This window comes from Bos indicus x Bos taurus, chromosome 24, assembly GCF_003369695.1.
Source record: "Bos indicus x Bos taurus breed Angus x Brahman F1 hybrid chromosome 24, Bos_hybrid_MaternalHap_v2.0, whole genome shotgun sequence".
Classification (NCBI taxonomy): Eukaryota; Metazoa; Chordata; class Mammalia; order Artiodactyla; family Bovidae; genus Bos; species Bos indicus x Bos taurus.
Window position 1 is genome coordinate 34,701,349 of NC_040099.1, and position 24,208 is coordinate 34,725,556.

Genomic DNA, 24,208 nt, shown 5'->3' on the forward strand with positions numbered 1-24,208 from the left:
AACACATCCTCTGCCTGAGGCTTGCCATTCTAGGAGATATTTGCAAGATTAATGGCCTTTTTACTTTGCATCCACACCTCCCCTCATCTCTAATATGTAAAAGAACCTGGCATCCAGACCCTATAAAATGGTTCTCTTGTGGCGCTAGCCTGCCATCTTGTTGGTCTGCTGGCACTCCAATTAAAATCTCTTCCTTGCCTCAAGACCTCCTCTTTCGGATTCATCCTCCTATCATGCGGTGAGCGGAGAGTGAGCCTGGATTTAGTGACAGAAACTTGGGCCTCTTCCATTTCAACCGTTTTGTTTTAGAGACAAGACTGGAGGCTCTGAAAGAATAAATGATCTAAACTTGGTGGATGAGTTCAGAATTGCTTACTTGCAGGTAAGCACCTTTTCTGCACACTGGGATGCCAATGAAGAATTTTATATTTTTCACTTCAAACTTAAGCAAAATGACATATACATGTATCTGTTGGTGGGGCAGGGTACAAAGCAGGAACAGGCATTGCAAAGAATGCGGCAAGTAAATTGTCAAGGATGGCAACCATCATGGCAACCACCATATGCCTTTGAGTTTCTGGATGTGTTCAAGTACAAGAGTCAGTGACTGAAAGAGAATTACTTACATTCAGGTGGAAGCCAATACATACATTATTTCATTTAGTCATCATGGGAAATAGATGGGGAAACAGTGGAAACAGTGTCAGACTTTATTTTTTTCAGCTCCAAAATCACTGCAGATGGTGATTGCAGCCATGAAATTAAAAGACGCTTACTCCTTGGAAGAAAAGTTTTGACCAACCTAGATAGCATATTGAAAAGCAGAGACATTATTTTGCCAACAAAGGTCCATCTAGTCAAGGCTATGGTTTTTCCTGTGGTCATGTATGAATGTGACAGTTGGACTGTGAAGAAAGCTGAGCACCGAAGAATTGATGCTTTTGAACTGTGGTGTTGGAGAAGAGTCTTGAGAGTCCCTTGGACTGCAAGGAGATCCAACCAGTCCATTCTGAAGGAGATCAGCCCTGGGATTTCTTTGGAAAGAATGAAGCTGAAGCTGAAACTCCAGTACTTTGGCCACCTCATGCAAAGAGTTGACTCACTGGAAAAGACTCTGATGCTGGGAGGGATTGGGAGCAGGAGGAGAAGGGGAGGACAGAGGATGAGATGGCTGGATGGCATCACTGACTCGATGGACATGAGTCTGAGTAAACTCCGGGAGTTGGTGATGGACAGGGAGGCCTGGTGTGCTGCACGACTGAGTGACTGAACTGAACTGAATAACTCTGTAAGGCAAAAATTACTGTTCTACAGACTGAAAAACAACACAGGCTCAGTGAAGATAATAATTATTCTGAGTAATGGCAACCATCAAGTTGCAAAGACCAAACCATAGCCAAACAACATAAACTGCTCACTCTTGCCCACTCCATTTCCCTATCACTTGTTTATACCATTAATTTACAATTCTGTGAAATCTGTCATAGTCTACACAGCCCTTGCCTTTTTCCCTTTCCACTCTTGGTACCTTTTGGTGCAAGGAGCTCATAACAATGGATTGTTAAATCTTCTAATCCCTTCAGATGCATGTGAGCAGCTCCTGGCTTTAGTCATGTTGCCATAAATAAGCCTAGCAGGGGCTACTTCATAAAATGGTTTCTCCTCTGTACTTTAGGTAACTCTCAATTTCCATGTGTCTATAAGTTGAAAACGTTAAAGAACCACAAATAAGCTTTTAAAAATGTTGAATCCCAGTTCCTACTCTTGATCTCATTTATTTTCAGGAACCACTTCTCATTTAAGGCATACTCAGCTACTTAAAGGATTCAGGGAGATTTAAAGTCAGTAGGAGTGCCCTCACCGTTGACTGTTTATAGAGTATTTTTTCTGTTTTGATAGTTTTCGGGAGGCAACACAGCTTCCTCGGGGGATGTAGGATTTTTTTTCACTATGTAGGGCATTCTCCCAACATGCATGAACTCCGCAAATCTTTTAAGTCCAGGGTATCCTTCCCCGGTACCCTAAACCTGCTAGTTTATTACATACAGGATTAACCAGGACCCTGGCAGAATCGGTCAAGGTCACCGGGGCAGGTGCCACTACCCCAGAACCTGACAGCACGCTTCCAGGCCCATTTCCATCTTCGCTCTCCCACCCCCACTCTCACTCCCACCCCCCACTCCGGGGGTTCGCTCGGGCTGACGGCGACTTGGTCCGGAGACGCCTCCTCCGCCCTAGCGGTGGCCCAGCTTGGCACCGCGCCTCTGGAAGCTTCCTGAGTGGCAGGCGGTGTGGGCGGCCCGGGGGAAACCGGGGCGGAGCCGGCGGCGGCCGGGGGGCCGGGCTACGCCTCCGCAGGCTGATCGACCGCGCCGGCTGGCGGAAGCCGCGCTTAGCCGGGCTGGAGCCGCTCGGGTGGAAGGTCCGAGGCCGCGCCGCGCCCGCTTTTGCCGTCTAGCCGGCCTCCAGCCCCAAGACCCGCTCGCCCGCGGTCCCCGCGCCATGCAGCGCCTAGCCATGGACTTGCGGATGCTCTCCCGGGAGCTCTCGCACTACTTGGAGCATCAAGTCCGGGTGGGTTTCTTCGGTTCAGGCGTGGGCTTCTCCCTGATCCTGGGCTTCAGCGTCGCTTACGCCTGCTACTACCTGAGCAGCATTGCCAAGGTGAGCCGGGGGATGGCGCGGGCGCCTTGGCACAGGGCCGCGGGCAGCTTTGCCGGGAGTGACAACAGCAGGCGAAGCCGGAGGTGCCGCTGGCAAGCCAAGGGCGAGTGGCCGGGGCCATCCGGGGGGCCCCTTTCCCCGGCATCTGATGGATGCCCTCCGAGAGTGCGGGACCCTGCTGACCTCGGCGCGGGTGGCGCTGCCCGGTCACCTTTAGCTAACCCGGCGGAGCTGCCCCTGAGATGCTCTCTTAACATTTTTCAGGGTGACTCCCGGGCGTCAACTCTCGCCTTTACCTAGAGACGTTTAATAAACCGCTCTTAGGTTCGTTGTGTTTGAAGAACTTGCATCAGGCTTCCAAGAAGGATATTAATCAGACGGGTCTCGCGCGCTGGGGGACTAGTCTGCGCTTGTTACTGGTTTACGGTTGGCAGAAACTTTGCTCTGTTCTGGGCCCTTCACTGATACTGGCTCTCTCCACAGAAGCCCCAGTTAGTGACGGGGGGTGAGAGTTTCAGCCGCTTCCTTCAGGACCACTGTCCCGTGGTGACAGAAACCTACTACCCGACCGTCTGGTGCTGGGAGAGTCGAGGACAGACGCTGCTGAGACCTTTCATCACTTCCAAGCCCCTGGTGCAGTACAGGAAGTATGTAAATTTCCATTTTTCAGTCATTTCTTCAAAGTCACAGTGTTTTGCATACTTTCAGTGTTTGGTTCGTAGAACCTCTGGCTTAGGAAGTATATAGAAGAGCAAGGAGGGATGAAGGTGGAAGGTACGTGTGCCACACACGCGCAACCGCAGGAAGATACTCACGTGTCACCTTTCATCACTGTGTTGGGGAGGTGCTCTGGTGTAAACGGTTTATTTCTAAGATGACAGAGGTGCTTGGGACTTACTCTTTTCCCAATTTGCCCTGCATCTGGCTCTGAGAACCTAGATTCTTTAATGATGTACATTGAACTGGTGGTGGGGGTGAGATGGATGCTAGTTAATTTGGACTTTCTGTGATGGACCCCAGTAAAATGCTTATCATATTGATAAGCAAATGGGTTTCAATGATAATGTCCTTAAGGTGTTAAAAGATGTGGTCCAGAATATATCAGTAACCAGGAGATTTAAACGGTGCTTATTATTAATTTTCCTGAGTCATCTATTCCTTTCTGGAATTTCTTTTGTTGTCTGGAACTTGCACTATTTATTTGGGAAAATTCTTCAAGGTTGTAGATACGGTGTGAGAAGTACTTTGACACCTTTAAGAAGCCAATTTTGTAATACGCACTATGAGGAGACTCCATTATAGAGTGAAGACAGCAAGAGCAGTGACCAGATCGCCAGTTTACTTACTCATCATTTCCCTGTTGAATTATTTGGATGACCTCAATCAAATAGGGGTTCAATGCTGGGTATTTCAGAGTAATGAGGAAATGGTTAAAATAAGTATGTGACGTAGTTTGAAGTTCATTTTTGTATACTACCTTTTACTGATCTTGCTGAAAATACTTATTGTACTAATTTTGTGACATCCATGCAATGGAAGAAAGTGACGTGTGTGTTGGTGCAGAAAAAAGTTATTTTAAGATGACTAAATAACGTCAGGTATATATACAGAATTAAGAAGTAACACTAAATCATGACTTGCGGGACTTCCCTGGTTGTCCAGTGTTTAAGACTCTGCCCTTCCAATGCAGGGGTTGTGGGTTTGATTGATCCCTGGTCAGGGAACTAAGATCCCACATGCCATGTGGTGTGGCCAAAAAAAAAAAAAAAAAAAAACCAACGATGACTTGAAACACTAAAGGAGTATATCTTTTGTATTATTTCTTTCAGTGAACTTATTAAAACTGCAGATGGAGGACAGATCTCCCTGGACTGGTTTGATAATGATAACAGTAAGCATTATATGGACGCCAGCACCCGACCTACTGTCTTATTGTTGCCTGGCCTCACTGGAACAAGCAAGGAATCCTATATCCTTCATATGATCCACCTCAGTGAAGAACTAGGATACAGGTACCCATGAATGATTTCTTTTATTTTTCACTTAATTCATTTTAAATGAGGCTTCACTGCGTCTACATGTTTGTTTCTGAAATACTTCTTATTTCTTTCATGGATTAAGTAATCCCCTAAATTTCCCTGCTTCCTTCTTTCCCTCTTTTTTTTTGTTATATAACAAATTATCTCCAAACATAGTAGTTAAAAACAGCAGCATTTCTGCTCACAATTCTGTGCGTCAACAGTTTGGGCTGAGCTCAGTTGGGTGGTTCTTTTTGCCTTGGATGGTCAGCAGCCAGGGCAACTCTTGGCTTGGGAGTCATCTGCAGCAATGGCTCGTGTCAGCTCCACGTGATCTTTCACCCTCTATCAGGCTCACCAGTGTTCACTGGGTGGCAGAGGGTCCCAAGAGTCCAAAAGTCAGACCTCCCTGGTGGTCCAGTGATTAAGAATCTGCATGCCAATGCAGGGAACATAGGTTAAAAGAAGATCCCACATACTGTAGGGCAACTAAGCCTGTGCACTACAGCTACTGAGCCCTTGCTCAAGAGCCTGTGCTCTGCAATAAGAGAAGCCACAGCAATGAAAAGCCTGCAAACCACAGTGAAGAGTAGTCCCCGCTCACCACAACTAGAGAAAGCCCATGCACAGTAATGAAGACCCAGCACAGCCAAAATAAATAAATAAATAAAATCTAAAAAATTTTTTTAAAGAATCTAAAGTGACAGCTGCAAGTCTTCTTCAGGCCCATTCCCTGGTGGTGGCTCAGACAGTGAAGAATCTGCCTGCAGTGCAGGAGACCCAGGTTCAATCCCTGAATCAGAAAGATCCCCTGCAGAAGGGAATGGTAACCCACTGCAGTATTCTTGTCTGGAGAATTCTATGGACAGAGGAGCCTGGCGGGCTATAGTCCATGGGGTCACAAAGAGTCAGACATGACTGAGCAACCAACACTACAGTTTAAGCATGCTCACAATATTGTTTCTGCCAGATTGTAGTCAAAACAAGTCATGTGGTCAGCCTTAAGTCAGCAGGTAAGAATTTAGACTCCACCTCCTATTAAGTATGTTTGCAGTCTATTGGAGACAGTCAGGTGGTTTCAGTGCCACTGACATTAAAAAAAAAAAAAAAAAAAAAGGGTCCTGTACTTTGGTACAAGTCTAGACTGAGTCCTTAGGCTGCAAAACAGATCTAAGTCACTGATGATCCCTTGCACGGGATGAAGCAGATAACAGAGCCTGGGGAAAGGTGTGTAATGTGGGGGAAGTGCGTGGGCTTTAAAGACAGGTCTGGGTTCAAATGTTGGAACTGCCACTTGCAGAGCTGAAACGAATTAGGTTGTAGCAGGTGGTTTCATGCCTTGAACAAAGCAGATCTGTAGATATGTTTATCTTCCTTTGTGAACTTTCTATTCCCTGACAAGAGTAGAACAGTTTTTTTTAATAGTTTAAAGAGCAAGTACAAGCAAACCTGCTTCTTGAGAAACATCTAGTTTCCTCACAGGAATGCTTGTACATTATGATAATGTTTCTTATACAATAGAGTTGCATGAGCACCCCCAGTATCAGGATGATGCATGTGCCTTCAAGCCTCAGTTACTATCTTACGGAAAGTTCAAGTTTATAGGGAGGGTTGTGCATTCTGTCAGGTCAACAGGGAATCATTGGCGTTTCACTGGTGAGATATGATTTAGAGACAACCTAACTCCTCTCATGTGGACAACTGAAACCTAAAAATTTACTGTTACTCTTAAGTAGATGTCTTTTCCTGTACCCCAAACAAAGAGGCAGAACTTTTCTGTTAAAGTCCAGTAATTCAAAATTAATAATGAAAGGAAAGTAAGCTGAGGGTCACTTAAGGTAATGGTGAGCAGAGGAGGGCAAAGGTAAATGAAACTGAATGGGGAATGCTTGGCCTACCTGCACTGGCAGAGTGCACCTTGTACTCGCTGAATTAACTTGCCTCTGGGAGGAGAAGAGAATTTGCAAGTCAGACAACTCCAGTCATTCTTCCAAATTGTATCAATTAGAAAAGTCCTTCAGCTCCCAGAGAGCAAATAAAGCAAGACGACCAGGTGGCCAAGAGTGTATTTAGAGAGAAGCCCTCACAGAAACCAGAGTACTGGAGAAAAAATTATTCCCTGTAATAAGTTATACCCATATAATTGATAAAGTAGCTGGAAATCTTATTCATTTCTCTAAGATTTCTTTAAAAAGAAATTCTATTCAATAACACAGCCTAAGAGGTATTATTTTGTATACAAGGATAATATCCTGTTTTCTTAAATCTTTTTCCTATTCTCTGAATTAAGTTCCAACACTTCCCCAGTGGCTCAGCGGTAAAGAATCTGCCTGCCAATGCAGGAGACATAGGACACTCGGTTCGATCCCTGGGTTGGGAAGAGCCCCAGGAGGAGAAAAGGGCAACCTACTCCAGTATTGTTGCTGGGAAAATCCCATGGACAGAGGAGCCTAGTGGGCTATAGTCCATGGGGTCTCAAAGAGTCAGACATGATTAAAACAAACACTATACTGTATACTAGTTCAAGTAAGGTCAGAGAGAAAAATGGTAACTCTAAGAGCATCTTAATCATCTTCTATTGAGACCATTCATCTATTTTATGCCACCCCCAACTAATATTTAAAAAGAGTGACCTGTCTAGAATTGTGTAATAATAAGTTCATTGGCATCTAGGTCAGTTATTAAGTATTTTGGCATAATCAAGTACAGTATCCGAACCTCTGTTCCCAAAGAGCATAAACACTGTCTAGTGGAACTGACAGAGAATATTCAGTAATAAAGAAGAAATTCATTAGAGAGGACCAGGATTGGCTTCAAGTGACAGAAAACTCAGACTAACAGTGACTTAAACAAGGTACAGGTTTACTTCTCTCTCATGTGAAAATCCAAGAAGGTGGACTGAGTTTCTGTAGCATCAGAAGAGCAAGTTTTGGGACTTTCCTGGTGGTCCAGTGGCTAAGACTCTTCGCTCCCAAGCAGGGGGCCCAGGTTCAATCCCTGGCCAGGGAACTAGATCCCACATGCTGCAACCAAGAATAAATAAATAAATACTTTATTTTAATAATAATAATAATAATTAATAAATAATAAATAAATAAATACAGTCGAATAAATAAATACTTTAAATAAATAAATAAATACTTTTTGGAAAAAAGTAAGTTTCTTTTCTCATGTCACTTCATAACTTATGGCTGCTTCAGCTCCAGCTGTCACATCTGCATTCCAACCCCCAAGAAGAAGGAAAAAGGAGACTAGAGAAGGCACCATATTTTTTTAAGGATGCTTTGCAACAAATGTGCTTGTTAGTTTTGCTTTCCTCACATGGGTCTGCTCTTTCTTAGCTGGAAAGGATGTTTGAGAGTAAAATTTTTATTTGGAGCAGCTATGTACCCAGAGGAAACTGGGGGACTCTGTTACTGAGGAAGAAGGGGAGGGTGGACATTGAGAGATCCCGGACAGTCTCCAGCACTGACTGATCAGAGCGTTGCAAGGGCCAGGATTCTGTACTGCCAGGAAGCAAGCGAGACACTTTATAGAGGGAAGAAATAGGTCAGCATGGTTGGATGCAACTGAAAGGGCCAGGAGAATGAGGGTGGATAAAGGACAATCTGAGAATATGTAGCAGGGCAGGAGGAAGGAAGTCCCGCTGCTGGGCAAAAAAGGCCTCAGGAAACAAGAGCAAGAGTGAGTCACACATTTGTTTGTTTATTTGGCCGAACGGCTTACAGTAGCCTAGTTCCCTGACCAGGGATTGAACCTGGGTCCCCTGCAATGGGAAGTGTGGAGTCCTAACCCCTGTACTGCCAGGGAATTCCTGGATCACACAGTTAAATTTTGACAGAGAAAAGAGAGAAACAGCAGAAGAGGACAAAAGGATCAATTGAGGAATTAGTCAAGATTGCAGGCTTATGTTTCAAAAAATTTCCTTCTTGACACACTTAAAAAATACTCACAGGGGCTTCCCTGGTATCTTAGTTGTAAAGAATCCTCCTGCCAATGCAGGAGACCCGGGTTCAATCCCTGAGCCAGGAAGATCCCACATGCTGTGGAACAACTAAGCCCTTGCACCGCAGCTACTGAAGCCAGTGTGCCCTAGAGCCTGTGAGAACAAGAGAAACCACAGCAATGAGGAGCCCTCATGGTGCAAATAGAGAGTAGCCCCAGCTCACTGCTTCCATGGTGGTAAAGAATCTGACTAAAATTCAGGCGACCTGAATTCAAAAGCCTGGATCTAGAAGATCCCCTGGAGAAGATAATGGCTACCCACTCCAACATTCTTGCCTGGAGAATTCCATGGACAGAGGAGACTGGCGGGCCATAGTCCAGGGGGTTGCAAAGAGTCGGACACAAGTGAACACCTAACACACCAGCTCACTGCAACTTGAGAAAAGCCCGCCCGCCCCCGCAGCAACGAAGACCCAGCACAGCCAAAAAGAAAGAAATTAAAACAAAAAAAATTTTTTAAAGAACATTAAAAAAATACAGAAAGCACTGATTTCTTCTGTGGTTTGATAGGACTGATATCTCCTGTCCTTCACAGCAGAGCCCACTATTGGGAGCAAGGATGCCAGTGTCCATCATTTATCTTTCTGAGATATTTAAAGTGGGCGATGATTTATTTTTTAAATTTTAAGATGTTTAATAGGTGTATGAAGTTGACAAAGAAGTAAAGGTCAAGTGGATCAAAATGCTTCAGCAAATGTCTTTTCAACATGAAAGTAATGCAGAAATACAGACAATTCCAGTGTCAACCTTTGACCATCAATAACTCTTTTACCTATGGGAAAGAAGAAAATTAGAGATATTTATGTTTCCTAGTTTAAAACTTACCATTATTGTAACTCTTAGGGCTACAAATGTTTCAGGAAGAATAAATACACATCACATGCAGAGAACTCAAAATTTCTTGATAACACCACATAGTTGCTAATACAGATACATCAACCTAATATCTGTTGTCTCCTTTTATCACTTTTTGTATTTTCTCTGTCTTTTTAATTTTCTCTATTTGCTACTGTAGATTGTTTTAGCCTAAGAGCTACTCCTTTATTCTCCTTTCCGTTAAAGTGGGAGATGATTTTCAAGAGGTTAAAATTTGACTAATTGTAAATGCTCCTTCACTTTCCAGTTTGGAGTTTGGGCTTGCACATTTTTTTATGTAGAGGAAGTAGTACCAGCGGAGGCTAGATGGTTAGCTTTTCCTGAAGCATTAAGAGCACAGTGGAGGGCTGTTGGAAGACTCTTCCTGAGGGAGGAAGGAGGAGGAGAATGAACTATTGAAAATCAGGCACAAAAACGAAAGGATGAGCTTTGACTACTAGTCAAAGCTATGGTTTTTCCAGTACTCAGGTACGAATGTGAGAATTGGACCATAAAGAAGGCTGAATGCCAAAGAATTGGTGCTTTCGAACTGTGGTGCTGGCGAAGACTCTTGAGAGTCCCTTGGACTGCAAGGAAACCAAACCAGTCAATCCTAAAGGGAATCAACCCTGATTATTCATTGGAAGGACTGACGCTGAAGCTGAAGCTCCAATACTTTGGCCACCTGCTGCAGAGAGCCAACTCATTGGAAAATACCCTGATACTGGAAAGGATTTCAGGCAAGAGAATGACAGAGCATGAGATGATTAGATGGCATCACCAACTCAATGAACATGAGTTTGCGCAAACTCATGGTTTTGAGCTTTTGAGTTTTGAGCAAATTCAAGGAGATGGTGAGGACAGGGAAGCCTGGCATGCTGCAGTCCATGGGGTTGTAAGAGTTGGACACAGCTTAGTGACTGAACAACAATCTAAAAGCAGTATCTTAGATAAGACATCATTTTAAATTAACATCAGAATGTTTTTTATCTGAAAGTATGTTTATGATTTTTTTGTTAAAATAATTTCATTTTTGAAGTTTTGAAAATGAGTCAGTTGATTATTTATGAGACTGGCTAGATGAGATAATGCTAAATGTTAGAAAGCACTGAATGAGGTACGTAGCTTATTTAATGGCATTTCTGGGAAAGGATATGGTGGATGCCAACAAGTGATCCTGTTCTCTAGGGAACTTGCTGTTAGATGTTCCACTATAAAATGATACCTTAATTAACAAACTTTCAGGGACAAAGCTCTTTTTATCAGAGCTGACATGCACTCAAAGGGTACTCTGTGTTCAGAGCACCCATCTTTTTGGAAAAAGAGACTTCAATGTTACTAGTTTAGATAGCATGGGGCAACATAGTGAGTTATTTAAGTGGATCACCAAGTCAAATCTGCCTGCATTCAGAATCCAGCCTTGTCACATACTACCCATGTTTCCATGGACGAATTATTTAGTTAATCTGTGCCTCAATTTTCTCATCTGTAAAGACACCTATGCTTCATAGGGGTATAAGGATTGCATGTAATGTGTATGAAGAACCTTGGCCCATGATGAACATTTGTTAAAGTATTAAGCTAGGAAAGTTAAAGAAGTGAAGCAGGCCATGGTCTGGCTTAGAAAAGACCCTCAGAAAAGACCCTCGGACTTCCCTGGCGATCAAGTGGTTAATTAAGACTCTGAGCTTCCAATGCAAAGGGCATTGAGCGTGGGTTCCATCGCTGGTCAGGGAATTAAGATGCCACATGCCTCACATTCTTTTAGTCTGGCCAAGGAGCATCATTCTTTTAGTCTGTTCAGATGGAAATGAGGTACTTACTTCCTTGGCCCTATTACCAGCTGAGAAACCATCCTAGGAGGGCCCAGAGACAGCAGTGTGCCTGGCCAGGCAGTGGGCAGAACAGGGAGAAGGAAGGTGAGACCTGGCTAAGGTGGAGCAGCCATTGGAATCTACGTCCTAGAACACATACATGTCTCTGACTTGGTTTGGGGAGATAAAGTTGCCAGCAGCGGGCTGTGACGTAGAGTAATTCCTGTTAGTTCATTATTATTATTTATTTTATTTTTTATTAAAATATTATTATTATTAATGTAGAACTCTTTTGTTCTTAAATAGGATTTTCTGTAAGTTAGTTCAACTGGGTCTTAAGTTAACAGAAATACCAAAGAGACCCAGCTAGAATTCAAATTAGTAAGATAAAATATGAGAATGTCAGAAAACAACTGAGTAAATGTTAGGGAAAATGGGAGCACTAATGGGGAAAAAAGATTCCAATAAGACATTTTCAGAGATTGTTGAAAAAGAACTCTTGACACTAATGGTATAATAAGGTTTTCAGCTTCCTCACATCAAAGATAACTGACGTTTTCCCCTTGTGGCCCTGGTTTTGAAATATTTAGCCTAATAAATTGCATTTAGTTAAATGTTATCTTGTTGGTCTCTTTTTGTTTTAAATTCACGAGGACACTTAGAGCTTGTGATCAGCACAAAATAATTAGAATTGCTATTTTTGTTTACCATAATTAAATTTAGCTTTGTTGAGTGCCTGCCACATAATAGGTGCCATATACAAGTTATTTTATTTAATATGAACTCAATTCCAAGATATATATTACTAACCCCATTTTACCAACCAAAAACAGAACTATAGTGTTAGTAATTTCACCAAAATTAAACAGTGTGACAGGGTTAAGTTTCCACTGTGCAGCCTTGCTGCAGAAAAATACACGACTTCTGTTCAGTTCAGTTCAGTCACTCAGTCGTGTCTGACTCTTTGCGACCCCATGGACTGCAGCTCGCCAGGTTTCCCCGTTCCATCACCAACTGACTTCTGTTAGGCTGTTTGAAATCTTGGTCATTTTTGAAAACTCTCCTTTACTACATTTTCACATCCTTGGATATCTCAGGCTCCCAACTTGGGAACAATTAGCTCCTCAAGTCTCATGATTTTTGCTTATAGACCTGTAATATCACAGGACTCAATTTTATCAGGAAACTGTAGACACAACAGGCAAATAAGTCATGTTTCCTACTCAGAGAATAGATTTTATAGGAAAAGAGTTGAAACAAGAGAATGAGAGAATGAGGCTCATGATTTATGAATTAACTTTCGCTGTTCTCCATTACCGTGTGATAATCAGGAGCTGGGCATTAATGTGGTCAGTAATATATTCTCGTTAATTATGTGTTTGATTTCTGATGCTTCATATTCTAGAAGAAAGTATATGAATTATATTTATCTGTCTTGATGTCCTTCTGATCTTAGTGAGGTTGGAAATATTCAGGTATTATCATTTTTTAATAAGAATGTATTACACTGTTGGATGTAGTGTTATACAATTGTAAATCAGGTTATGATAGTTAATTAGGTTATACAAATGTGAATTAGGCTAAGATAGTTGTTAATGTTATTCATATACTTTATATCTTTACTAATTTTTTTGTCTTGCTGATGTGAGGATGTTAGAATCAACTATGATTGTGGATTTTCTATTTCTCCATTTAATTCTATCAATTTTTAGGTCATGTATTTGGAACCTCTGTTATGAGTCACATGTACATTTATGATTGTTAATCTTCCTGTGAATGAACTCTTACATCATTATGAAATGTCTTTCTTTGTCTCTGGTTGTGACATCTATCTGATATTACTGTATCCACTCTGTCCTACTTAGGCTTTCATTTATGTGATATATCTTTTTTTATACTTTAACTTTCAAAGTATCTATGTATATTTTCAGTGCCTTGCTTGTAGATAGCATATAGTTGGGTCTTGAAGGTTTTTATCCAGTCTGACAACATCTGCCTTTTAATTAAAGCTTTTAAGTCCAATCACATTAAATGTCTTTATAGATATGCTAGATATCAAGTTTACTGTATTACTGTTTAATATTTTACTGTTGTATGATTTTTGATTCCCTCCTTCCCCTGTCGCTTTTCTCTCTCTTTTTGAGTCTATGAATTGTGTCTTTTAAAATCAAAATTGTCAAAATTTCGGCCATTATTTCTTTAAATATATTTTCTGTCCTATTCTCTCCTCTCCTTCTGGATCCAAAATTACAGGCATGTTTGATCTTTTGATAATGTCCCCCAAATCAATGAAATTTTATTCATTTTTTTCCAATCTTTTTTTTTCCTCTCTCATCTTGAGATTGGAACTGCAATTTGCAAATCCAGTGAATATTTTTTATTTCAGTATTGTATTTTTTTAACCTAGGCTTTCCATTTTTGATAGGTTTTATTGTTCTGGAAAATTCATTACAAGCTAATTTTCATCTATGTCCTTGAGGACAGTTATAAAAGCGGCTTGAAATCCACGCCTATTCATTCTAACACCTTGGACTGTCTCAGCTTCAGTTACATTGATTATCTTATCTCTTGAGTTGGGCCACATTTTTCTGTTTCTTCACAGTATAGTAATTGTGGATTTTGTTCTGAACAATTTGAATGATCCATTGTAGAGACTCTGGATTCTGTTATGTATTTCTAAAGAGTTTCTATACATTTTCTAATGACTAATTTTTGTTTTTCAGGCAGATAATTTGAGTAAATTCAAACTTCAAACTCTGTCCCATCTGCAGCAGACAGCAGCTGAGGTCTCTGTTCAGGTTTTCATCCTTAACTGGACTGCTTGGGGCCCATGGCGCAGAAAACTCAGTCAGAGCTTTGCACCCAGTGTCTTTATCCAGAATTTAGGCCTCTGCCTCTGTATCTCTCTCTTTTCTGAGGTTTCTCCCCTCATTTTCTCTTATAGTTGCAGCAAATTCTGTTTTCTGATTTTTCAAGCCCATGAGACTGAACATTTTTATTTGACCTTTATCTATTACTGGATAATACCAGCTGGTGCCTCCCCTCAGGCAAAAAGCTGTGAAAGGAGACTTACCCAATGCCATTTTTTTTCTTCCAAGTGTCAAGTCCCATTTAGTTTCTGCCTGCTTTGGGTGTTCTCCATTGCCTTTATAATTTATCAAGCATTTAGTTATTACTCTATGGAAGGGCTGGCCTTGCAGGATCTACCATGACATTTCTGGAAGCAGAACTTCCTTGTCATTTTTCCTTAGCCTGGCAATCTGCACCCTAAGCCTATTTTGATCCTAACTTATTATTTTTTTTAATTTTCTTTAGTTTCTATCGTTAGCCTAGTATCATTAGCCTAACATGGTCTATTTTCTCATCCCTTAGAAACTTTTATACATTCCTACATGGTGGCTCAGATGGTTAAGAATCTGCATGTGATGCAGGAGACTTGGTCTTCCTGATCTCTAGGTCGGGAAGATCCCCTAGAGAAGGGAATGGCAACCCACTCCAGTATTCTTGCCTAGAGAATACCATGGATAGAGGAGCCTGGAGGGCTACAGTCCTTGGGGTCACAAAGAGTTGGACACGACTGAGCAGCTAATATTTTCACTTTTTCTTCTTGAGGCCAGGAACCTTATATTTTTATTTTGTTTTTCTCCTACAAGCACGAACTGAATCTTTAACCCAGTAACTAGTCTGTTCAATAAATTTTCGAATGAATGAGTCATTCCAATATTAATACTCATGTAAAATGCCTAGAATAATCTGTTGTTATTATCTGAAATCAAAATACTGATCCCTGAATATTCTTCTCACTCCAGACTTTGCTGATTATTCTGTTCATTCATAGACTCAAAGACTCGTGGAATCTTAGAACTGAAAAATAAAGTTGTATGATAAAAATTCCTTTGTTCTTGTGGATCACTGGGCTTGAGCAGATTCAAGGCTATCTGACTCATTTCTTTGTAACAGTGGTTCTCAACCAAGTGGTTCTCAATAGCCCTTCTACAAAGAAGTACTTGATCCAAAATGCCCATAGTGCCCAATGTTGAGAAATCCTGCCTTGAGGGTAGCTCTCTGCCTCTTACTTAACCTTCATTAAGAGCTTTCCTAGTTAATGTGGTCTGTTGTCATAGAAAATTCTCAATTCCAGATTTTATTTATTTAGTGTCTCCTCTTTATTTGTATTTTACCTGTTTTAAGAAGAAAATTTAAATAGTTAAAATGCACAGGAAAAATAAGTTTTACAGAACAATTTCCCTCATATACATACCCTTTAAAATTACTTGGGAGGGAACTTCTCTTGTGATACAGTGGCTAAGACTCCATACTCCCAATGCAGGGGGCTTGGGTTTGAACCCTGGTCAGGGAACTTGATCCCAGATGCCACATCTAAGAGTTTGAATGGATCCTGCATGTTGCAACCAAGACCTGGTAAAGTCAAATAAATAAAACTTAAAAAATAAATAGATAAATAGTTTGGGAGAAATTGTGAAAATAATTTGGATAGAGCAGTTATAAAGTTAAGAGGGGCCTATCAAATGTCTTAGGAAGAGTAGTTGTATTTCAACCAGTTCTTTTCATTTTGCTAAAGTGTCCCCTGATGATGGTGAAGGCAGAAAAGGGGTTAAACAAGAGCAGCTAACTGATTGTCACCAGTTGGATGGGAGAAGGGAGCCATGTGGAAGCCTTCAGGCTTCCTGCCTCCAAAGCTGCCCTGTCTATCCTCCTGTATCTCTCTGCCTCATTCCCAAGGCTAGAGGTAGATACTGTGGTGAACGCATATCTTAATCTATAGAAGTACATACAGATGATTGAACAGGGTCAAGAACAAAGGCCTGTGGAGGGGTCAGTACATTTTCTCCTCTAGCGAGAGGTATTGGAGCTGTGAGCCACTGTTCAGAGTTGGCTAAAAGAAAGTGCAGACATCTCTGTGTGCAGTTTGGAAGAAAATCCCAAGTGCATAGGCTGCTCTTTCCTGAGTGTGCAGATCATCGCTTTCTTTCCCCTCACTAGCTCTGTCCCCTTCTCTCGGGACAGTCACATGATGATATCTTACCTTGGAAGCCATTTTTAATCCTGAAGTCGTGTTTGCATGCTGAAAGTGGTTCTTTTCTGAATGACGGAAAGCTTCAAGGTCATAATTAAATTTAGCTCCAATTCCTGTGTTACTTAGGTGCTTATGCAATAAATACAAGTGGCTGTCTTGCCATTCTTTCTTAGCAAAGATTAACTGACCATGCAGCACTTTAACTTTCCTGCATGTTTTTGTAGTATATTTTAAATCTTTCTCTAACTAGTCAATAAAATTTAATATTTCTAGCCTTTTCTCAAATCAGAGTTCTGAGATTTTAAAACATCTGTCTTCTTTAAGTTCAGTTCAGTTCAGTTGCTCAGTCGTGTCTGACTCTTTGTGACCCCATGGACTACAGCACGCCAGGCTTCCCATCCATCACCAACTCCCGGAGTTGACTCAAACTCATGTCCATTGAGTCAGTGATGCCATCCAACCTTCTCATCCTCTGGCGTGCCCTTCTCCTCGCACATTCAATCTTTCCCAACATCAGAGTCTTTTCAAATGTCAGTTCTTTGCATCATATGGCCAAAGAACTGGAGTTTCAGCTTCAGCATCAGCCCTTCCAATTAATATTTAGGACTAATTTCCTTTAGAATGGACTGGCTGGATCTCCTTGCAGTCCAAGTGAATCTCAAGAGTCTTCTCCAACACCACAGTTCAAAAGCACCAATTCTTCAGCAGTCAGCTTTCTTTATAGTCCAACTCTCACATCCATACATGACTATTGGAAAAACCATAACTTTGACTAGACGGACCTTTGTTGACAAAGTAATATCTCTGCTTTTCAATATGCTGTCTAGATTGGTCATAACTTTTCTTCAAAGGAGCAAGCATCTCTTAATTTCATGGCTACATTCACCATCTGCATTGATTTTGGAGCCCCCCAAAATAAAATCTGTCACTGTTTCCATTCTTTCCCCATCTATTTGCCATGAAGTGATGACACCAGATGCCATGATTTTCGTTTTCTGAATGTTGAGTTTTAAGCCAACCTTTTCACTCTCCTCTTTCACTTTCATCAAGAGACTCTTTAGTTCTTCACTTTCTGCCATAAGGGTGGTGTCATCTGCATATCAGATGTTATTGATATTTCTCCCAGTAATCTTGATTCCAGCTTTTGCTTCATCTGGTCTGGCATTTCTCATGACGTACTCTGCATATAAGTTAAATAAGCAGGGTGACAATATACAGCCTTGATGTACTCCTTTTCCTATTTGGAACCAGTCTGTTGTTCCGTGTCCAGTTCTAACTGTTGCTTCCTGACCTGCATACAGATTTCTCAAGAGGCAGATCAGGTGGTCTGGTATTCCCATCTCTTTCAGAATTTTCCACAGTTTGTTGTGATCCATACAGTCAAAGGCTTTGGCAGAGTCAATAAAGCAGAAGTAGATGTTTTTCTGAAACTCTCTTGCTTTTTTGATGATCCAGCGGATGTTGGCAATTTGATTTCTGGTTCCTCTGCCTTTTCTAAATCCAGCTTGAACATCTGGAAGTTCACAGTTCACACACTGTTGAAGCCTGGCTTGAAGAATTTTAAGCATAACTTTGCTAGCATGTGAGATGAGTGCAATTGTGTGATAGTTTGAGCATTCTTTGGCATTGCCTTTCTTAGGAATTGGAATGAAAACTGACCTTTTCTAGTCCTTTGGCCACTGCTGAGTTTTCCAAATTTGCTGGCATATTGAGTGCAGCACTTTCACAGCATCATCTTTTAGGATTTGAAATAGCTCAACTGGAATTCCATCACCTCCACTAGCTTTGTTTGTAGTGATGCTTTCTAAGGCCCACTTAACTTCACATTCCAGGATGTCTGGCTCTAGGTGAGTGATCACACCATCGTGATTATCTGGGTCGTGAAGATCTTTTTTGTACAGTTCTTCTGTGTATTCTTGCCACCTCTTCTTAATAACTTCTGCTTGTGTTAGGTCCATACCATTTCTGTCCTTTATTGTGCCCATCTTTGCATGAAATGTTCCCTTGGTATCTCTAATTTTCTTGAAGAGATCTCTAGTCTTTCCTATTCTATTGTTTTCTTCTATTTCTTTGCATTAATCACTGAGGAAAGCTTTCTTATCTCTCCTTGCTATTCTTTGGAATTCTGCATTCAAATGGGTATATCTTTCCTTTTCTCCTCTGCCTTTTGCTTCTCTTCTTTTCATAGCTGTTTGTAAGGCCTCCTCAGACAACGGTTTTGCTTTTTTGCATTTCTTTTTCTTGGGGATGGTCTTAATCACTGCTTCCTGTCCAATGTCACGAACCTACGTCCATAGTTCTTCAGGCACTCTATCAGATCGAATCCCCTGAATCTATTTGTCACTTCCTCTGTATAGTCATAAGGGATTTGATTTAGGTCATATCTGAATGGTCTAGTGGTTTTCCCTACTTTCTTCAATTTAAGTGTGAATTTGGCAATAAGGAGTTCATTATCTGAGCCACAGTCAGCTTCTGGTCTTGCTTTTGCTGACTGTATACAGCTTCTCCATCTTTGGCTGCAAAGAATATAATCAATCTGATTTTGGTGTTGACCATCTGGTGATGTCCATGTGTAGAGTCTTCTTTTGTGTTGTTGGAGGAGGGTATTTGCTATGACCAGTGGGTTTTCTTGGCAAAACTCTGTTAGTAGGGCCTTTTAGTAGGGCCTCTTCTTTCAGTAGGGCATAATAAAGCTGTCTATCTGACCTTTCAGATGCGAGAAAGAATTCCTTTGCAAAAAATCCTGAAGTAAAATCTAAACCCCCTGAGTCCATCCAAGTCATGAGTATTTATTAGTGAATATTCAATTCATTGGTGCTAGAACCCATACGTTGATCAACAGTACCTTGAAAGAAGCAATTAGAGTACATACAAAATTGTTCTATATATTCTTAATTATAGGCTTTTTGTATTTATTTCTTTTGTGTTAAATACATCATGAAAACAAAGATAGTAAATGCTTTAAATAGACAAAAGGGATGCAGGGTTAAATTAGAACCTTAAATAATCTTGATTGATTAATTAAGTAGAAAGACAAAAAGAAAATGAATTTTAATTGACATGAATATAGATTCACTAAGCCAAAGAGAACCCATGCAGACACAAGTCAGGATTTTGTGTGAAGATGGCAAAAATACATATGTGGGGTTATGGTTGATGGAAAGTTTGTCAGTGCAGAATGACTGCGTAAAGGTAGCATGATGTTGCAACTACCACTGCTACTAATTAGCTAATGGTCTTTGTATAGTTACTGTCAGCCAGTGCTACTCTAAAGCCCTTCACTTATGACCGCTGACCCAGAACAGGCAAACAGGATTGTAGGACACAGAGCTATTCTTTCCTCCCCCAGGTCAGCCGAACACCAAGCAGTAGCATAGTGGGGACCCAGCCTTCCAGCTCAGGTGCCATGTCCCTCGCAATTCTACCTGCCATGATGTTTTCACCGCAGGTAAAATTCCAGTCTCTATTTGCTGAGCTTTGACGGGACAAGAGCTATTTCTCAGGATAGGAGTAGATGCTCATTCCCTGGTGGATCAGATGGTAAAGAATCTGCCTTCAGTGCAGGAGATGTGGGTTCAATCCCTGGGTCAGGAAGATCCCCTGGAGGAGGAATTGGCAACCCACTCCAGTATTCTTGCCTGGAGAATCCCATGGACAGAGGAGCCTGGCGGGCTACAGTCCATGTGGTCACAAAGAGTCAGACATGACTGAGTGACTAACATTTTCATGTTACAAATAGAATAGTTAGAAGACATTTTTTAATTTGAAGCAAAAACATTTAAGTTTGACTTGTATTCAGAATTGTTTTATTCTGAATTTATTATTTATTGGAGGCCTACACATCTACATAGGAAGAAGTTGCAAAGATTCTGCTTTTGGTAGGAAAATTTAATACCACTTTGATATATAGTTTTCTGGTTTGAATCCATATGTTGACTTTAGAGAACTAGAAATGTATTTTAGTGCATTTAATGACATTATCAAACATCCTTGTTTCTTTGGAACAGATTTCTAAGAACCTTTTAATGCTCTAATACAGGCCCAGGAAGACGATTTTATATTATATTGTCAAGATCATGCATAAAAATAACAAAAATTATTTTCTTGGTTTTTAGATATGTGGTTTTTAACAACAGAGGAGTGGCGGGGGAGAATCTCTTGGTAAGTAAATTTAAAATGACAGCAGCTTAATTTTTAAAGAAATCCAGTTTTATAACAAAAAGATACTCTTTTTGATTTAAGATAACTTATTATATCAATAATACAAGTTCATTGTGGAAAAATACGGGTAAGGCGATAAAAAGGAAACTTGTAAAACCCATAATTACACAACCAGGGGAGTCTTCTTAGTCTGTGTTCATCCAGATCTTATATTTAAATTTTAAAATGTTACATATTTCTATTTTTTTAAATAAGGCCTTATTTTGTAACTCAACTTTTTATACTTTAGGTTAGCGTCAACAAATATTTATCAACATCATTTTTAATGAAAAACACATTTTCTTTAAAAATTAACTAGTGCCAAAAAAAAATTAACCAATAGAGTAATACTTGATTTACTTAATAAATTTACTGTTACTGTGAAACAGATTGACTGCATGTTATATGCTTATTTGCATGCCAAAGTTTACATAGAGGAGATATTATTTTAAATCAGTTTTTTCCCCCCTTTTCTAAGCCCTAAGCTTTTGCTAGGATAGAATTTCTTGCATCTCTTGGAAAATCATCACTATCTGGTGTTCTACCCGTGAGTCGGAATGAGAAATATTACACTCACTGAAATTTTCTTGAAGCTTTTCAACTGTTAGTCCTTCACCACTTCAACAGGTCAAAGGCAATTCTATCAGAATAGAAAGAACTATTTTTTTTGAATCATTGATAGAGAATGATATTGACTATCAATAATTAAGTCATGCTGGAAATAAAAATTTACAATCATGTCACTATGTTGGTACATTATGAGAATTTGGGGGGAGAAAAGAGCTCTTGCACTTTGCTTGATAAATCCTGGAGGGGATCAAGATCAACCTGATTGCAAAAGCTAAAGTTATAAAGTGTTTATGGTCTTACTCCAGTTCCTTGTGAAGGTGAAGATTCCACTTTCCTTATTTGGTCCAGCCCTGTAGGAATCTCGTAGGTAGGTTTGTAGGTACTCTAAAAGGAAAGATTTGAATGTGTCACTGGCTCTGGACCAAGCCAGTCATTTCTGAGCAGCTCCTGTCTGCTGTGTGTCCTTCTAGATGCTTCCAGGACACAAAGCTGGGAAAGGCATGGTCTTAGCCTCTCAAGAAAATAACATGCTGAAAAGTAAAGGCCATTTGGTCCCATAAAATGAGAACAAAGGATCTGTTTGTTCAGCAAAGCTGTGTTGTATGCCTATTAAATCAGGTACCTGTACAAGGCCATAGTGAAGAATGCACACATTATTACACACAGCCCTAACCCTTTCTTAGGAAACTTGAGTTGCAAGAGACGGTACATAAGTTGCAAGAGATATATAAAAATATACACAGTACGGTGCTAATTGTGACCACAAAAAGGTGTCTTACAGCTACAGAGATTAGAGGGAAGGAGTAACTAACTCCCCGGGGAGGTGGGAGAACATAACATTGGAGGTGGGTTTGAGCTGGATCTTGAATGTTATGGTATTGAACCAGCAGAGGGGAGAGAGAAGCTTTCTCAGCATAAAGAACGAGATGTTAAAGAGCATGGACAGCAAGTCCTTATTCGTGGAGGGATAACGATGGTGATCATTTTCTCTAATGTTTATTGGGTCCTTCGAATATATCAGTTATGTCTTTTCCTATTGATGTTCAGCAATAGAAACAACCCTGCGATTTATGTGAGGGTAGCCACCATGATCCCCATTTTCTAGATGAAGAAAATGAGGCACAAGCAGGCTAAGAATGTGCCCTCACCAAGAAATTCAGAGCCAGGATTCAGACCAGGTAGGCTGACTGTGTGCTTATGTTCTTGACGTTTGTGCTGTGCTCCTTCTTATTGCTCAAGAAGTGCTAGGAATTCTCCCAGAAAGGGAGGGCCAGATTTTGAAGAGTCATGTGTAGAACCCCAAGGAACCTAGTGTTGAACCATTAACTCTTTCTAAAGTCTCTTTTATGGATGTATAATTGACATATAAAATAACCTGGTCATGTTTTAGAAAGAAAACTGCAGCAGAAAAGTGATGGAGGGGAAGGAGGCTTGGAGGCTTGGCAATTACTAAAGATCTATTCAGAGTGTGAGGGGCTTCCCTAGTGGCTCAGTGGTAAAGAATCTGCCTGCCAGTGCAGGAGATGCAGGTTTGATCCTTGGGTCAGGAAGATCTCCTGGAGAAGGGAATGGCAACCCACTCCAGTATTCTTGCCTGGGAAATCTCATGGACAGAGGAGCCTGGTGGGCTACAGTCCATGAGGTCACAAAGAGTTGGACACCAAACAACAAACATCAAGAACATAAGCACACAGTCAGCCTACCTGGTCTGAGCAACCAAACAACAACAATCCAGAGTGTGAATGTAGAGGTCGGGGAAGAGAACAGAAATGAGGGGGTTTTCTGGGGCAGAAAGAATAGTATTCATTGTATTGTGGGAAGTGGAGAGGAAGGAGTCAATGTCAGCATGTCTAGTTTTGCTGAATTGTAAAAGGCTAATATGGTGAAGGGTAATATTTGCCGAAATAGGAAATGTAGGAGAATTTACAAGATTTGAGTGTTATCAAAATAACAAGTTCAGTTTTAGATGTTGGGGATGCTTTGATGTCATCCAGGTGGAAATTTCTCGTAAACACTCAGATGTACTAGACTGGCTGTCAGAAGAGACATACAGGCTGGAGAAAGGCATCATGGATTATGGGTATACAGTGGAACCAGGAGGTCAGGAGTGGATGAGAGTGCTTAGGAACCATTGGTCTAGCAAAGGATAGACTCTTAGAACATGAAAAACAGGAAGGAGGAGAAAAAAAGATGAAGAGGAGGAAGCTTGGGAAGACTTCTGCCTGAGCATTTACATTTAATTGGAAATTTACTTTGAAAGAAGGCAGCAACCCAGTAACTTTGAGCCATAAATTTGCACCTTCATGCTCAGTCATGTTCGACTCTGCCTGCCAGGTTCCTCTGTCCCTGGGATTTTCCTGGCAAGAATACTGTAGTGGGTTGCCATTTCCTCCAGGGGATCTGCCCAACCCAGAGATCAAACCTGCGTCTCCTGCATTGCAGACAGATTCTTTACCTCTGAACCACTGGCAAAGCCCCATAAACTTGCATAGATAAAAAAAAACAATCTCCACAAGAATACTTCAGCAGATTTTACAAAAGGATAATAATTAGATAATTTTTTTTTTTTTTACTTCTAAAGAACTCACTGAGTTCTAAGCAGGAGGATAAGAGAAGCTTGGTCTCTGGCGTCTTTTACAGTGCCTTGGTTGAATTCTGATGAACTGATACCCCCAGCAAATATCTGTATCCTAAACGCTAATTTGATCTAACTTTAAAAAGAATAGGATATCAAATGACTTAAATGTAATGACTAAGATCATGGCATCCAGTCCCATTACTTCATGGCAAATAGAAAGGGAAAAAGTGGAAGCAGTGACAGATTTTATTTTCTTGGGTTCCAAAATCACTGTGGATGGTGACTGCAGCCATGAAATTAAAGGATGCTTGCTCCTTGGAAGAAAAGCTATAACAAGCCTAGACGGTGTATTAAAAAGCAGAGATATCACTTTGCTGATGAAGTTCATATAGTCAAAGCTATGGTTTTTCCAGTAGTCATGTATGGATGTGAGAGTTGGACCATAAAGAAGGCTAAGCACTGAAGA

The 24,208-nt window shown here is 40.9% G+C and overlaps 1 protein-coding gene across 1 annotated transcript in view; it reads left to right on the forward strand.

The window, feature by feature from the left end:
- Positions 1-2,367: 2,367 nt before the first annotated feature.
- The window catches only part of ABHD3 (abhydrolase domain containing 3), a 49,787-nt gene continuing 27,946 nt past the window's right edge, over positions 2,368-24,208 (forward strand). The window contains exons 1-4 of the mRNA XM_027525860.1: positions 2,368-2,664; positions 3,148-3,311; positions 4,494-4,676; positions 20,510-20,555. Coding sequence (XP_027381661.1) covers positions 2,503-2,664; positions 3,148-3,311; positions 4,494-4,676; positions 20,510-20,555 — 555 coding nt within the window. The 5' untranslated portion in view covers positions 2,368-2,502. The remainder of the gene's footprint in view (positions 2,665-3,147; positions 3,312-4,493; positions 4,677-20,509; positions 20,556-24,208) is intronic.